Source organism: Enhydra lutris, unplaced genomic scaffold, assembly GCF_002288905.1.
Source record: "Enhydra lutris kenyoni isolate GAN:26980312 unplaced genomic scaffold, ASM228890v2 scaffoldscaffold20, whole genome shotgun sequence".
Lineage (NCBI taxonomy): Eukaryota > Metazoa > Chordata > Mammalia > Carnivora > Mustelidae > Enhydra > Enhydra lutris.
In genome coordinates, this window is record NW_019154104.1 from 19,245,762 (window position 1) to 19,262,231 (window position 16,470).

Consider the following 16,470-nt stretch of genomic DNA (forward strand, 5'->3'; position numbering starts at 1 on the left):
TTATTTGATGGTGGAGTTTTGTGCCATGTTTTAAGAGTTATAAATTTGGGGAACAAATAAAAGATATATTTTGTTTCCAAAAGTCAAAATTCAGGTTAAATTAAAATAATATAGATAACACTGACACTGAGATGGAAAACTAACCAATGTACTGACGAGTAGAAAAAGTTTACAAGACAAAATGCTCAGTATGATCCCATTTTTGATGACATATATATTTTTAATTATTATCTCTAGATTGTGGAATTAGGTGAATTTCACTTTTTAGAATTTTTTTTTGTACTATCTAAATTAAGTATAAGGAGTACGTATTTCTATCACAATTTCCAATTGGGAAAAAAATGTGATTGGTAAGGTTTTTCTACAGGAAAATTAACATTTAGGTCAACCTGCAGGGGGGGACTATACTTTTACAAACTTGAAAAATGAATTTAACACCTTTTAAAAAGCAAAGTAAAAACAAACAAAAAACAAAAACAAAAAAACTTAAGACTACTAGTAAATTTCTCTGTGTGCTTTTCTAAATAAAAATGTGGTTCAGACAAAAGGAAAACATCTCCCAAATTGAGGGAGATATACAGGAAATAAGCTCCATGGGGGCGGGGATTTTGTCTGCTCGGTTATATTCATTGTTATAAGCACAGAGCAATAAATATTTGCTAAACAAATGGGTGAAAGTCCTATTTACTCTTATACTAAATTTTGTTGCCTATTTCATTAGAATATTGGCTTATTCATCTTTATCGCCAAGAGCAGGCATATTACCTAACAAAGAGAAGTTACCGATTCAGTTAATTGTGAAATTAAGAAAAAAAAAAAAAAAAAGATAAACTTAATAAATACTACTTCTGAAGCTAAAAAGTCAGCAAGAAATTGAGAAGCATTACCCTAAAACAGGACATTCATTCTGGACTATGATCTCTACATGTAGGATAAAAGCAGTGACATCAAAGAAATGGGGGCATGTACTACTTCTAGATCTTATTATGTCACATCTGAGAAGTGAACAATACTAACATTATTAACTGTAAACCAGGAATGTATATAAAAGTACAAAAAGAATATAAAAATCGTATAAAGTTTTTTATACCATCAAGGCCTACTTAGCCTAAACAACAAAAAAGCCAAACCAAACCAACCAACCAAACAAAGGCAGACCTACCTTGGGCCTCTTGGGCCTTCCAAGTAACTGCTTCTAGGAGGATCTGGAAGCAGTCCACCTGACCTCACTGGCATATCCTTGACTCCAGTGATTGGCTGAGATGGAGCAGCTGAAGACTCCCCAAGTCCTTGCTCAGATGAGAATGAACTATATGGCAGAGTAGACTTGCTCAGAGGAGCTTTAGAATTCATTTGTTCTGATGGGCTAACAGCTGATTGCAATGGAGGGTGGTAGGCTGAGGGCGGGCCTGAACCAAAAGACACAGGAGTGGGAAGCAGTGCTGGTCTAGGTTTCTCTGGAACCTGTGAACTCTGAGAAGTGGAGGCTGGTGGGACTGGGGCTGATCCTAACTGAGGAGGCATCCCCTGTGGAACCCCCGGGGGAGGTAATCCTGGAGGAGGTGTGGCTAAAGACAATGGTGGCAGGGGCAGGACAGGTGGAGGTGCCGTTGAGGAGAGGGAAGGTGGGGGAAGAACGGGCGGTGGCCCTGCAGAGGAGAGGGAAGGCGGGGGAAGAACTGGCGGTGGCCCTGCAGAAGAGAGAGATGGAGGCATCCCAGGTGGGGGCACAGAGGTTGGTAGAGAAGGTGGCATCACAGGTGGGGGCATGCCAGGCGGTGGCACTGAAGCAGGCAGGGCAGGGGGCATCACTGGTGGTGGCAATGATGGAGGCAATACCGGAGGGGGCATTGTCGGTAGAGGTGGAGGCATCTGAGAATACGGAACGAAAGGAGGTGGCATTGACATGTTCCCCATATACTGGTTCTTCATGTTCTGAAAGGAATTGACTTTCTCCTGGAGATAGGTCTGAGTCGCTTTCATATGTCCCTGCCATGTTTTCCACTGCTTCTCATACTCCTGAAGCTGATCTTTATGAGGATAAGAATGGAGCTGCTCCTCCCACAGCTGAAACTCCCGCTCCCATTCTTGGTAGAGATGTTGAAACTGTTGCTGCTGCATCTCATAATGCCGCAGCTGCACGTCTACAGACATGGTCTACGAACAAAGGGTGACAATTATTTCAAGACATTCCTATAAGAGAACTGACCCTAAAGTTAAAATATTAACGAATCAAGGGCATCTGTAGTCTTAAGAAATTAAAACGCTAAAGACTTCAGGAGACTAGTAAGGATAAACTTGTTGTATCTCCTTAATGACGATCATTCTTTCTTCCTTTGACTCATTTCTCTAAGTTATCATAGAGCTGGAGAAACCAACTAAACACTAAAGCAAATACCTATCTCAGTAATAATTGTTTTCAAGTTTTTCGTACTACCATGGATCACTTTAAGAATTTAAAAAACGATTTATTACTATAGACATACAGACACAAGCTTGTGTCTTCCGGATATAAAAAGAGCAGTTATCTTTTGCTCTGTTTCTAGGTTTCTGTGGTGATTGCTATGATCTTTTTGGTGGATTTTTTGCTTGTCTGTCACTGAAGTGATTTGTAGGCAACTTGAAACTACATGATAAGAATCTCTGGTTCTTAAAATCCTTAGCAACGGTCCTTTAACACCTGCCTGGGTTGACATGACCAGAAGTCTGCACCACACCTGCCCCATCCCAAGGGCATTTCCATAAAGCTGTACTTCCCAAATCCCCGGTGATGTGACAGGTAACTACTTGGAACCCCCGTGGAAAGATCAAATTTAATTTCTCTCCTTCACATTTAGATCTCTTTCAGGAATAACAACTCCTCCATGACTTGGGGCAACTTCCCACGTGTGAGCTGAGGCGGCACTTGCCTGCATATGTGGCGGCTGCTGGATAATCTGCTGGTACTGCTGGAGGATCTGCTGTAACTGAGTGTGCTTCTGCATTATTCCCTGATACTGGAAGCCAACTCGATGCTGCTGGTGCTGCTGCCAGTGCGCGGCTGCGGCCTGCAGCTGTTTTAACCTAGCGTCCTCTTCCGGGTCTTCAGACTGAAAGATAAAAGACAGAATACACTTTTATATAAGTAACAAAACAGCAACCAAATTAACAAAAGACCCAAATATTTTATGAAGTATTGTATTACTTAATAGTCCAGAATAGTCCAGAATCTCTACAACTCTGGCTGACCGAGAAAAGTTATTTTGTGTTTGGATAAAAATCCCTGGCTCTGCTTACACTGTGGCTCACGAGTACTTATATAAAGGACTTTATGAATCCCACAGTCTTCACTGGAATAATCATCTCACTGTTCCTGAACAGGGCAACCATTTCCCCAAAACGGTCGCTTTATAGCTATGTCCTTTGCACTCTATGAGAAACCTTTGGGGCACCTGGGTGGCTCAGTGGGTTAAAGCCTCTGCCTTGGGCTCGGGTCATGATCCCAGGGTCATGATCTCTGCTCAGTGGGGAGCCTGCTTCCCCCGCCCCTCTCTCTGCCTGCTTCTCTGCCTACTTGTGATCTCTGTCAAATAAAAAAAAGAGAGAGAGAGACCTTTTTCTTTTTCACATTAGCCACTTTCAACTAAGAGATTACAATGTCCTCATTACGGCTCAATAAAGTCTCCACACAGGCTCTTGGGAGAACAAATACCTTCGGACCAAAGTGAGAACTTTCCGTGTGTCAGCTGGTGACAAGGATGATCACACTGAATGCTTCAACAGCTCTGTAAGATAGCCACTGTTTGAATATACCCATTCTGCAGATGAGGAAACTGCAGCACGGAATGGCTAACCAACTTGTGCAGAGTCCCCTACACCAGCAAGGGGCAGCGCCGCCCCTGCCGCCGGAGCACCTGAACGACAGACACGGCAGCTCCTGAGGGCTGCCCTGGCTGCCAGTGTGATGGCTCCCGGGCATCCCTTCAGCGCTTAGAGAGCCTCCGTACAGAAGAGTGTCTAATTCTCCACTCACTTCAACCACCAGAAAAATGCCTTTTCTAAACCCGATCAGGCATTTATCCAATTTTCCCATATTGGAATTTTACATGTTTAAAAAAAAAACATATATTCATATATTCATTTGACATACATTCATTTGACAAAGGTATATACAAAAGAATCAGAGAAAAGCTGAACAATTTCTTAAACAGCAAGTAATTAATTTCATGGTTACCTGGGGTTCCTCAGGTGGGAGAGGAGGCGGTACCTCCTCATTAGGTGGTGGCAACGGGGGCTCGTCGGACGAAGAGGGTTCTGGTACTTGATTGGTGGCAGGTACTGTAACTTCTTCTTTAACCGGCTCAGGGGCATCCTTTGCTATGACGGGACCTTTCTTGTGTCCTGGCAAGTGCACTTTTGTCCTCTGCTGCAAACTGAGCAGGTGCTGCCGATACCAATATTGCTGCTGTTCCTATGACAGAGGGCAGTTTTAAGAACGGTAGTTGAAAATCCCATATATTTGCAACTTGGTGTTGACAGAGACCTGCGTTTGTGTGTGTGGTCACGTGGCTGTACGTAAGAAAAGGCAAAGCTGGACTGAGAAAGGCAAATAAGTAAACATAATCTTTCAATTCCCCCCCTCCAAGTATATACATTAAAGCTAAACCACATATATTAATTCAACATACTTCTCTACTCTTTCAACACACATACTTCTGGAAGTGAGAGCAGTCTTTCTGGTAAATGCTCACAGGAAATCCTTTCAGTATTCACAGCTGCTTGCTTTTAACCTGCCACTGGCTGCTGTGGATTTATCCAAGGAGTCTCATAATTAATGAACACAACCAAACAGTTCTGTCTCCTCTTTGCCTTCTCTCTCCTCCAGTGCTCGTCCCTCTTTTGAACACCTGCTGTATGCCAGCTCTATACACATAAATGAGAATATACTGTGTTTTAGAATACTATTTATTTTAAAAGTCTCAGCTTTGTCCTCCAAATTATACTGTAATTTAACTTTCTGGAAGCTTGTTTTGTGCGTCCACTTGAAAAACGTTACAACAGTAACAAGTCTAATGCAGAAATAACTAGAAAATACAGCAGCTCCTCATTATTCACGGATTCTATATTTGCAAATATGCCTACTTGCTAAAGTTTATTTCTAACTCCAAAATCAATACTCGGGAAACTCTGGCTGTCATTTGTGGACATGCGTAATACAGCACTGAAAATTCTGAGTTGCCAGACTTGCACATTTCCTGCTGTGGCAGAACAAGGCCATGCTCTGCCTCTTTGTTTCGCTCTCATACTGTAAACAAGTGTCCTTTTCATGGTCTATTTAGGACCACATTTTTCAGATTTCTGTGCTTTTGGTTGGTGACTTTGCTGCTTAAAATGACTGCAAGCCTAGTGTGGTGTGTGGTCTGGTGTTCCTAAGTGCAAGGAAGCTGTGATGTGCTTCACACAGAAAACCTGTGTGTTAGATAAATTTCATTCAGACACGTGTTATGCTGTTGGCTGTGAGTTCAATGTTAATGAATCAACAAAGTATATTAAATAAGGTGTCATTAGACAGGAGCACACGTGAAACAAGGTTATGTATTAACTGGTTGATGGAAATGACACGAAACCAAAGGCTCACAGGAACCGAACCCTGTGTTTGCCCCTGGGAGCAATGGTTTCGTATTCACTAATGCAATGTTCCTGGCAACTTTATGGAACACAAATACCTCAAAATAAGGAGAACAGACTGTACAAATAAGCAATAACTAATTAATTAAAATCAATTAAAAAATCTCACCACTCAGACCTAACTACAGGATCTTCATTTTCCCAGTATTTATCATATATTTCCCTATGGTTACAAGGTTGCGTACAGAAAAGAATTGTCATAACACTAAAATATTAACACATGTACTACCCTTTATACTTCCACAATTAACAACAGCATGTATTTCTACTACAATTATAAAGATGTAGGATTTTATGAAAGCGATGTTGGAGAACTTTGGAACCCATTACTGACAGCTGAGGATCTAGCAGAAGTCCTGTCAGTTAACAACCAAAACATTTTTTTTTTTTTAAGATTTTATTTATTATTTATTTGACAGAGAGAGAGATCACAAGTAGACGGAGAGGCAGGCAGAGAGAGAGAGAGAGAGAGGGAAGCAGGCTCCCCGCTGAGCAGAGAGCCCGATGCGGGACTCGATCCCAGGACCCTGAGATCACGACCCGAGCCGAAGGCAGCGGCTCAACCCACTGAGCCACCCAGGTGCCCCCCAAAACATTTTTTATAATAGGAATTGCAAAAGAGAATATGAATATCAAAGTCTGAAAACAGCTCCTAGGAAAACTGATAAATCTCTACTTTCTTCTTTAATATATCTAAAACCAAAATAAAAGACGACATATAATGCTGCCATATAATTGTGTTGGTATTATAACTAAAAATTATAGTACAGAAACCAAATTAACACTATTCTTTGTTCATTCTAACACTCAGCTATTCCTTATGATTTGGGGCTTTGTTTTTTAAGATTGTGTCCCAAATCAAATTTTTTACTTTCTACATAAACTTTGGGTACCTGTGTTGAGTGGATTCGTTTTGCTTAGATTCACGGGGATTCACTATCTTTGGATAACCAGGATTTTCTATATTGCTAATATTTTATTGTACATCCTGTCCAGTTTCCCACATGCAAGCAAAATGGATAAAAAATATATAATATATACTCTTCTCACTGAACATAATGTTTTATTATCTGTTTTTTCACTCACAGAATGTAATTTTCTTGAGAGAGAGCTGTCTCATGCTTTTCTTATATCCTACCTGGTGCTTAAGCATAGTGCTAGAGCACAGGAGAATGTCAGTAAAGGGTTATTGATCAACTGAAGACTTCCTTTCCACTCATTTCTATGACCTGAAACTTGCTTCAAACTATTCAGAGGAATAAATTCCATCTCACTACCTACATCTTGAAGTCTGGGTCATGAATGAGCTATTATGTTTTTAATTACCATGTACATAATCATCAGCTCCATAAATATAATTACTTTTCCTATTGAACATTAAAAAAAAAAAAAAACCAGCACACTGACCATGATAGTTGACAATAATGTACCATTAAAACATTTTCAATGTCTTCCACTATTTTATGAAAATAGCAACAGGTTTATCTTTCAGCTTAAAAAAATTAATAAAAAAAATTAATAAACTCAGTCTCTTTCAAGTAGAAGTTAAAAGTTTCCCTTGTTTTTAGTTGCTTTGAAAGCATCACTAAAAGATACAAAGATGCAAACCATCTTTCATAAACCAGAAGCCAATGGCTACAGACATGGAGGACTGTACAGATCTAGATTCTTGATGAATTTGTATGTATCCACCTAACTGTCAAAGCTTCCCATCTTTGTCTAAGACCTAGTCTAAGGTTAAGAACCTTATTAGGAGCTCGAGTACTTGTTGATTTGCTGACAGTAGCACTGTAGGTCAATTTCTATTTCATATGAACCCAAGAAGCAGAGTAACTAGATCTAATTCAGTCCTAGGACCAGTCTTCAGCACATTTTTAAAGCTCTACAGATGAGCATCATTCAGACATGTCCTCAGTGACCCCAAGAGAAAAGTGATTTATCTCTATTTTAGAAAGGAATAAAACCTGCTTGGACTTACTAATGAAGCCAAAGCCAAACTAGTAGCCACTTTTTCTGACTGTCCCATCGTATCAGACAACTCAATCTTACATGGGATGCTAGTTCACAGATAGAGGAAAATCAATGCATATGTCACATTCAAAAAGAGATTGAACGGAGAGAGTTCAAAAGGATGTAAGAATTATTTGTCACAAATATCATTATCAAAAAGATGCTAATTTATTCAGCAAGCATTTACTAACCACTTGCTACCAGTACAGTAATGAACTAGGTACTAAATGATTTTCCAAGCAGGGAAATATAAAGCAGAGAATGTGTGAGGTGGGGCAGGAAGGGAGAGACAGAGAGGGAGAGAGAAAGAGAGAGAGAGAGATGTTTTAGAGATCAATTTCAGAAGGTTGCCTTTCCTATCCAGGTTATTATCAATGCCTGTAACACTCAATGTACTATGGCCTACATCCTAAAGCAAGGGGTGGGGAGAAATCTGGCAAAATAATGATTTTCCATTTTTTAGTCTTATTTAAAACCTATTTAGTTTTAATACTTTTGAGGTTCACATTCCACTCCAGGAATAAGGTCACCAGATAATCTTAGTCCCATCTAAAAAAAATTAGAACTAAAAAAGAAAGCTCCTTTACTTCACCTCTTCCTCCAGCTCCTGCCCTCATTCTCTCTCTCTCTCCTTCAGTCAAACTTCTTGAAAGAGTTGTCTATACTCACCATCCCCATTTCCTCACCTTCCATCACTCCTCAAATCAATGCAATATGGCTTCAGTCACTATGAAACTGCTCCTGCCAAGGTCAACAATAATCTACATGTCAGTAAATGCAAAAGATAACTCACGGTCTTTATCTTGCTTGACCTCTCAGTGGTAGTGACACAGCTGACCACTCCCTCTTCCTAGAAACAGTCTTCTTTGTACTTCTGTGGGACTGCACCGTCCTGACTTTCCACCTACCCGTTTGGTCTTTCTTCTGTTGGTTTCCCTGGATACCGAGATTCTGCGGGACTAGGGCTCAGTGTCCTTTAAACTCTTATCCTTACTCTACACACATTCCTCAGGAGACCTCATCTATTTCTGTGCCCCAAATACCATTTTTATGCTGATGACTCACAACTCTTTCTGTCTCCGAGATCTCACTTCTAGGCTCCAGACCTGTACCTAACTTTCAACTGAACATCTCCATTGGAATCATATGGTTCACAGACCTCAAACTCGGTAGGTCTAAAACTACACTCGCCCTTTCACATCATTCCCAGACCTGTTCTTCCTCCTCTTCCAGGTTTTCCTATTTTATTAGTAAATGGGACCACCATCTACCTGGCAGTCGATTCCAGAAACTCAGGAATCCTCTTTGACACCTCCCTCTCTACTACTACTCAATTTCCAATTACATCCTAGTGCACAAATATTTCTCCAGTCCTTCCACTTCTCTCCATCTCCACTATGACCATCCAAGTCCAAGCCACTGTTGTCTCTTGCCTGGATTATTTTATTAAGTATTGTCTCTAAATCACCCTTGCTCTTCTCAGTTTCACTCTCCAGACAGCAAACACAATAAGCTTTCAAAAATGCCCACATCTGTCATATTCGACTATACAAAACCCTTCAATTGCTTCCTACTGCCTCAAAGTCCTCATAGGCCCTCCCGACCTGGTTTGTGTCTACCATTCTTACCCTTAGCTTTCAGTAAGCCTTACTTTGAATGCTATCTGGTTAATTCCTACTCGTTCTTCAAGTTTCACTCAAATATCACTTCAAAGGGAGGCCTCTTCAATTAGGTTATAGCTCTCAACTATATTCAATTACTTAAAAAATATTTGTTTCTCACCTACTACATGCTAGACCCTGAGCAAGACACTGCAAATGTAATGGTGAGCTTAAAACCAGAAGATAAAACAAAACAAAAAACCCTGACCTTTTCCCATTCCTCATGGAACAGTCTACTGATACTGTGTATTTTATAATCCCACAGCACCTTGTACTCCTCTTAATTACTTATTAAATGTCTTGTTCTTCCCATTGGGACAAGTCATTGAGGGCAAGTGTCATGTCTTACTTTCTTCACTATTTAATCTCTGGTACTAAACTAAGCACAGCACTTGGCACATAATTGCTACTCAATAAATACATGAATATTAAATAAATGACTGGGGCTCCTGGGTGGCTTAGCCATTAAGCAGCTGCCTTCAGCTCAGGTCATGATCCCAGAGTCCTGGGATCAAGCCCCGCATTGGCTCCCTGCTCAGTGGGAAACCTGCTTTTCCCTCTCCAACTCCCCCTGCTTGTGTTCCCTCTCTCACTGTGTCTCTCTGTCAAATAAATAAATAAATAAAATCTTCAAAAAATAAAAAAATAAGTGACTACAAATTCTAATCCAAGTCAACAGTTTAAGTTTTGAGAATAAAAGGATTAATAAAGTCACAAGTTATGAATAAAAGGCTAGTATACACTCTACCTAGCCAGTCCCTTAAACACATAGAAAAGTTAATTCTTCAAAAATACACATTCCATTAAATCATCAATGCTTTACCCTGAAAACTAGAAATTAAATGGAAGAATATGAAGCACTTATCCTACCTTTCCTATACCAACTGTATTTCCAATTAAATAGTTCTAGTTCATGAAAGTTTTTCTTTACAGAATTCCATATAGTAAATGTAGAAGAAATGGCAAGAAAAAATCACCATGTAATAACTTTCAGTGAAAAACTAATTTACTCAGGCAAAGACTATCAGCGGATGAATCACCAGATGGAACATTAGAGGCAAAATTGACGGGACAATGGAGGGACTAGACTGTTAACCCCTGATCAATCTTGGCTCCACTAACAGTGGGACAACCAGGCACCGTGTGTCTCTTCATGGGATGCAAATGAAGTACACAGCACCACCCTCGTTATGAAGTACACTTGCCAAAAGAAATGTGAACTTAGGGGCACCTGGGTGGCTCAGTCGTTAAGCGTCTGCCTTTGGCTCGGGTCATGATCCCAGGGTCCTGGGATCGAGCCCCACATTGGGCTCTCTGCTCAGCAGGGAGCCTGTTTCCTCCTCTCTCTCTGCCTGTCTCTCTGCCTACTTGTGATCTCTGTCTGTCAAATAAATAAATAAAATCTTAAAAAAAAAAAAAAAAAAGAAATGTGAACTTAAATCTAAGCTTTCAAGAGTTTACCAGAAACGTGAAAGGGAGTGGGACAAGTCAAATGATAAGAAACCAAGAGAAAGCAGGCAAATCCAGAATGTGGGACATTCTGCAGAACAAGTGAGACAGATTTCTCATCAGGTTCAATGGCATGGGATAGAAAAAGAGAATAGGAGAGACTAATAGGCGTTCTTAACTGAGGGTGATTTTAACCCCCAAGGGATATTTGGCAATGTCTGGAAACATTTTCATTTCCCACTGGAGGCTGCTACCAACATCTAGTAGTTACAGCACAGAGGTGTGCTAAACATCTTACAATGCACAGGACTGCCTTCCGTGACAAAGAATGGTCCTGCTTCACAATGTCAGTACTGGATCCTGATCTGAATAAACCATTAAAACATGACTGAGTTCACTGGGGAATTTTAACATGGATGATACCAAGGAATTTTTTTAAATTAGTATGATGAGACAATAGGGGAAGTCTGAATGGGTCAGGTATTAGATGATACAAAGAAATTGTTGTTACATTTTGTAGGTGTTATAATGTATTTACCTAAGAAAAGGTCCTTTAAAAAAAAAAAAAAGATTTTATTTATTTATTTAACAGAAAGAGACAGCAAGAGAGGGAACACAAGCAGAAGGAGTGAGAGAGGGAGAAGAAGGCTTCCCACTGAGCAGGGAGCCCGATGCGGGCTTGATCCCAGGATCCTGGGATCATGACCTGAGCTAAAGGCAGCCACTTAACAGCTGAGCCACCCAGGCGCTCCGCAAAGGTCCATTTTTTAAAAAGATGACTAAGAATGTAGAGACGACATGACATGACATCTAAGATTTGCTTTAAAATATTTCAGCAGCAATAAAAAAAAAAGGCACAGGTCAAGTAAACATGATAAAATCTTGACAGTTTTTGAATCCGAATGATGGGTTTAAAGAAGAAACCATACCATTTTCTCTACTTTTGGGTGTGTTTATAATCTTTTGCCATCAAAATTTCTAATGACATAATCCAAAAATAAAATATGAACCAAAGAATAATAAATTTGCAGAAGGGTTCATTGTCAGAGATCAGTACTGGCATGAAGAAAACCTGTGTAATCTAATAAGCCAAAGTATCCTAAGTCTAGAACATGACAACTCTCGTAGCTTATTCAACAAATCTCCATGCAGAGTCTACAATTTGCAAGGCACTGTCCTAGGTGCTACAGAGGATAAAAAGATGAGTGAGATGGTCCCTGTCTGCAAGGGACTTGAAAACCAACCAACCAGGTGGGTGAGTCAGGGATGGCTTCACAGAGACCCTGATATTTGAGATGTATCTTGAAAATAATACAACTAAGGCAGGGAGAGAGGGTTGAGAAACTTGGGGTGAATTCTAGACAGAGGTAAGAAAACCTAAACAAGCTTATGAGGCCCTTCTTGGTCTGCCCCCTACAATTCTCAAGCCTCATCTTCCACTCTTTTTTTCTGGCTCTCACCAAAGAATTGGAGGCAATGAATACGCAAAGCACTGAAAGAAGTTCAATACAGACAAGGGTGTAAAGGCAGAAAAGCAAAACCAGCAAACCAATGTTCATGTATTTGTATTAAAGACGGGTCTGATTCCTCCTCCCCTCCCTCCAAAAACAATTCATTTGTCTCTCAAAAGGCCAGAAAAAGTCTAGTAGAGAGGAGGATATGGATGTTATACTTTGGCATGGACTAACTCCGATAGTGTTTTGACAACAAAAACAATGGGAATTTCAGAATGGGTTGGGAATGGGGACAGAAATTTCTTCTCTATAACAGAGGAATCTGGGGAAAATAACCTGATGGGATGGTGTAAGCCCACAGAATATCTTATTCTCCTATTTTACTCCAATATCACAAGTGTCTTCTCCTGATGATGTGTCGAGCACAACATCTTGCTTACTTAAAACAACTTGTGTTCTTAATTTCTAATGGCAAACCATTAGAGCACCACATCCCTATCTTCTGGAAATCTTTTATATGTAAATCTGAGTTTGCAGACTAAGACTCTCTTTTCATTAGGGAATCTAAGGGAGATTAGTAATTGTTCGAAGTGTCTATTGTAAGAAGTCATTAACAAGTTATTTACTCCACTTTAGTTCTATCTTCTTTCTTAAGGGAGGAATTCATTTGTTACTGCTATCCTGTCCATCTGTGACTGCTCTGTAGCAAGCATCACTTAAAACAGAAGTTTATAGGAATGACTCTCTCATGGAGGAAGATATATCAGTAACTTTTCTTCACCTTGGCCAAATTCCAAGGCAGTTACTCTGGAGCGAATGGTAACAATGCATTGCAGCAAACTGGTTATGTCTTAAAGCTTGCTTTAAGTGATGTGGGAAAAGGATGAATGGGTCCATTCCTTAAAATAACCAAGAGACTCCCAAATGGTCAAAGGTGAAGAGACTTCTTATGTATCGCATACACATCTATACACATAATTAGGATGCTCCTGGTAAGAATAAGATTTCCATTCCTCATTTGCTAACATTTGGAATTCACGAAGCTGACAGCTATCAGTGGCCCCTGAATAACTTTTTAAAGAAGCTAACTAGTCATAAGGTTTGTATACATTTCAAGTAACAGCCTTTGGGAAACTTTTTTATGCTGCGTCTCAAATGGAAATTTGAGGTTAAAATACAATTTTATAAAAGAAAGTGCTTTGCAAAAGCAACAAAATCTAGGAGGTGGGTCAAAGGGAACCAAAGAATATGTCTGAGAAGTAATTTTTCAGCCATCCCACTACTCTGTGGTGTTCAGAAACATCCTCAAACACTGTTCTTTTAATAATTCACATTTAGCTATTTGAAAAGCAGAGATGTCAGACTTGACTCTTAAGGAATCCTTTGGAGTGTAAATTAGCTATTCATTGTGTTGGAATTAGCCTAAGCACAGGTTAAAGCCCTGAGGCCTGCTCACTTAGGGCCCTCTAGGTGAAAGATGCAGCTCAGGCAGATGCTTTCTTACCTGTGGAGTCATTGTTGAGGGATCTGGCTCTGGGGCAGCTTGCTGTTCAGCACTCTTGTTCTTGGCCCCACTCTCCAAAGGCTCTTGCTGGACAGTTGTCTTATTCCCAGAAGGGGCGGACGGTGGTGGTGGAGCTAGTAGCTGGGATTTAGAATGGCCCTGGGAGGGGCGGGAAGGAGATGCCTGAGAGGAGGGCAAGTAGGACTGGGAATGGCTCAAATAGGATTGCGAGGAGGAGGAAGAGGAAGAATAAGAAGGGGTGGGCGCCAGGTAGGATTGGGAAGGTGGGGACTGAGAAGGGGACGGCTGAGCGGGAGGTAGGTAGGGCTGAGATGAGGCCGGGGGGTAGTACGAGGGTGGCGGCTGAGGGGGGGGCATGGAAGGCCGGGGAAGGGGGCATATAAGATCCCGGCGGTACAGGGGGAGATTCAGGGGGGGAATCCAGCTCCATGGGAACCAAACCAGGAGACCCATCTCGTTGGTGGTGGAGCATCTGGTGTTTGTACTGCTGCTGCTTCTGATAGCTGAGGGCCGGCCCAGGCGGGGGGGGCATCGGTGGCGGCGGTGGCTGCCAGTCCCCGTAGCCGCCCCCCGGCATCACCGGCGGGGGCGGCAGGGGGGGCGGAGGAAGGTGATGGGGCTGGAGCACGCACTGCATTTGCTTCTGGTGCATCTGCTGCAGCTGCTGGAGCTGCGCCAGGTGCTGCTCGCGGAAGCTCATGAAGCCCGAGGAGGAGGGGGCCGCGGGAGTCGTCGAGCTCGAGTACCCGGGCCCCGGCGAGGCCTCAGGAAGCGCCACCGGCGGTGGCGGCGGCGGGACCGGCGGCGGCGGATAGTGGCTGCTCCCGCCATACCGGCCCCAATTCGGGTACATATCGGAGAAGGCGGCGCAGGGCTCGTCCCGGCGCCGTTACTCGTCGCAACCGACCTCCAGGAGCTGCGGCGGCGACGGCGACAGCCGGAACTCGCGGCGCCTACAGGCCCCGGAGCGTGTAAACGGAGCGCGCCAGTGCGCCGGCGCTACCGAGCTGGGCCCGCGACCGGGAAGGCGGGGACGGCACTGGAGCGACTACGCCTGCGCAGTAGCCACCGAGAGGAGAACAAAGGCGAGATAGAGTGACCCTTTGCTTAGTGACTCTCGGTTGCCATCTTCCTTCAGGTTCGGATAATGGACGTGCGAGTAGAATATTCTCATAGAACCAAGGAACCATAGAGTCTCACCGCTAAAAGGGTTGGTAGAGATCCTATCGCTCCAAAGGTTCATTTTTGAATGAAAAAAAAAAAAAGGGGGGGGGGGTCCATTCACAATAGCAACAATCTCAACAACAACAAAAGAGACATGAAACAAGTAGGAATAACTCTAATAAGAAATATGTAGAATTTATATGAAGAAAACTACAGAACCATACAGAATCATATCCGAGGGGAATAAATTAGACTTGAAATAATGGAGAGGCTTACCATGATCCTGAATGAAAAGGGAAAAATTGTAGAGATGTCAGCTCTTCTCAAATTAAATGAGTAGAGTTAATTCAATTCTAACAAAAAATCCAGTTGGGAACAAAGCTGTGAAGAATAGAAACATTTTGAAGACAGAATGTAAGACTACACCAATCCCTACAGGTATATGAAAGATAACGTCTGCTAAAGGTGAAGAATGGAATTTTTTAGAATAACTCAACGCATAAAAATTCATGTTGAAAAATCTCAACTAAAGCAAAGATAGCAAAAACCAGATTCAAAGGTTGTCCGGAGAGGGTGACCTAGAAAATAATCCAATCTGTCAACATAATACTCAACTTTGGCTTGAATGAATCACTGAAAAACAAGGCTGATACACACTGAATTCTGGAGAGAGAAAAAAAAAAACAAACTACCTAACTCATATTAAGTGTGTCAGTGTGTCAGTTGTGAACCACTTAAAGATTTGACCTTCCTTCCATCTTAGCAACCCAGATCTTCACCTCTCTTAGGAGGCTGATGTGAGTGGAAATTGGGGCATCTAAGTATCTTTCAGAAGAGCTTTCATTCTCATAGGAATTTAGCTGAATTTCTCTTAATTTTTTGTTGACATATAACATATATACATAAAGTTAAACATCATAAGTGTACAGGTTAGTGAATTTTCACAAACCAATCACACTGTTGTAACTAGCACCCTGATCAAGAAACAGAACATTAGGGCCAGGTCAGATGCCTGCCTGCCCTTGTGCCCCTTCTTTTCCCAAAAAGAGAAGAGAGAAAGAAAAGAGAAACAGAACATTTTCCAACTCATAAATCCCACTTACTTGGAATTTTAATATTTCTATCAAAGTTCTTTTGAAAAATATTAAAAATACATGTAACTTACTATAGTGATAGCCTAAAGGAGAATATGAGATGACTGTCTCATTAGATGAAGAAAAAGCGTATGACAAATTTCAACATCTGGCCACAATTTTTAAAAATTTTAGCAAACCAGAAATAAAAGGGAACATCTTAATCTTATAGAGTATTTGTTTTTAAAAAACTACAGCAAACATCACACTGAATTGTGAAAAGTTGAAGTTTTCCCACTGGGATCAACAACATATGTTCAGTACCATCACATCGGTTATGGATTGAATTGTGTCCCATCCCACCCCTCAAATGTTTAAGTCCTAATCCCCGGTACCTCAGAATGTGACTTTCTCTGGAAATAAGGTTGTTCAGATGTAATTAGTTAAGATAAGATCACATTGTAGTA

At 41.4% G+C, this 16,470-nt stretch overlaps 1 protein-coding gene across 1 annotated transcript in view; it reads right to left on the minus strand.

Moving 5' to 3' along the window:
- Positions 1-14,858, minus strand: part of LOC111148478 (YLP motif containing 1) — a 77,650-nt gene extending 62,792 nt beyond the window's left edge. The window contains 5 exon segments of the mRNA XM_022505050.1: positions 1,163-2,157; positions 2,910-3,089; positions 4,214-4,450; positions 13,746-14,123; positions 14,125-14,858. Coding sequence (XP_022360758.1) covers positions 1,163-2,157; positions 2,910-3,089; positions 4,214-4,450; positions 13,746-14,123; positions 14,125-14,619 — 2,285 coding nt within the window. The 5' untranslated portion in view covers positions 14,620-14,858.
- Positions 14,859-16,470: the final 1,612 nt, after the last annotated feature.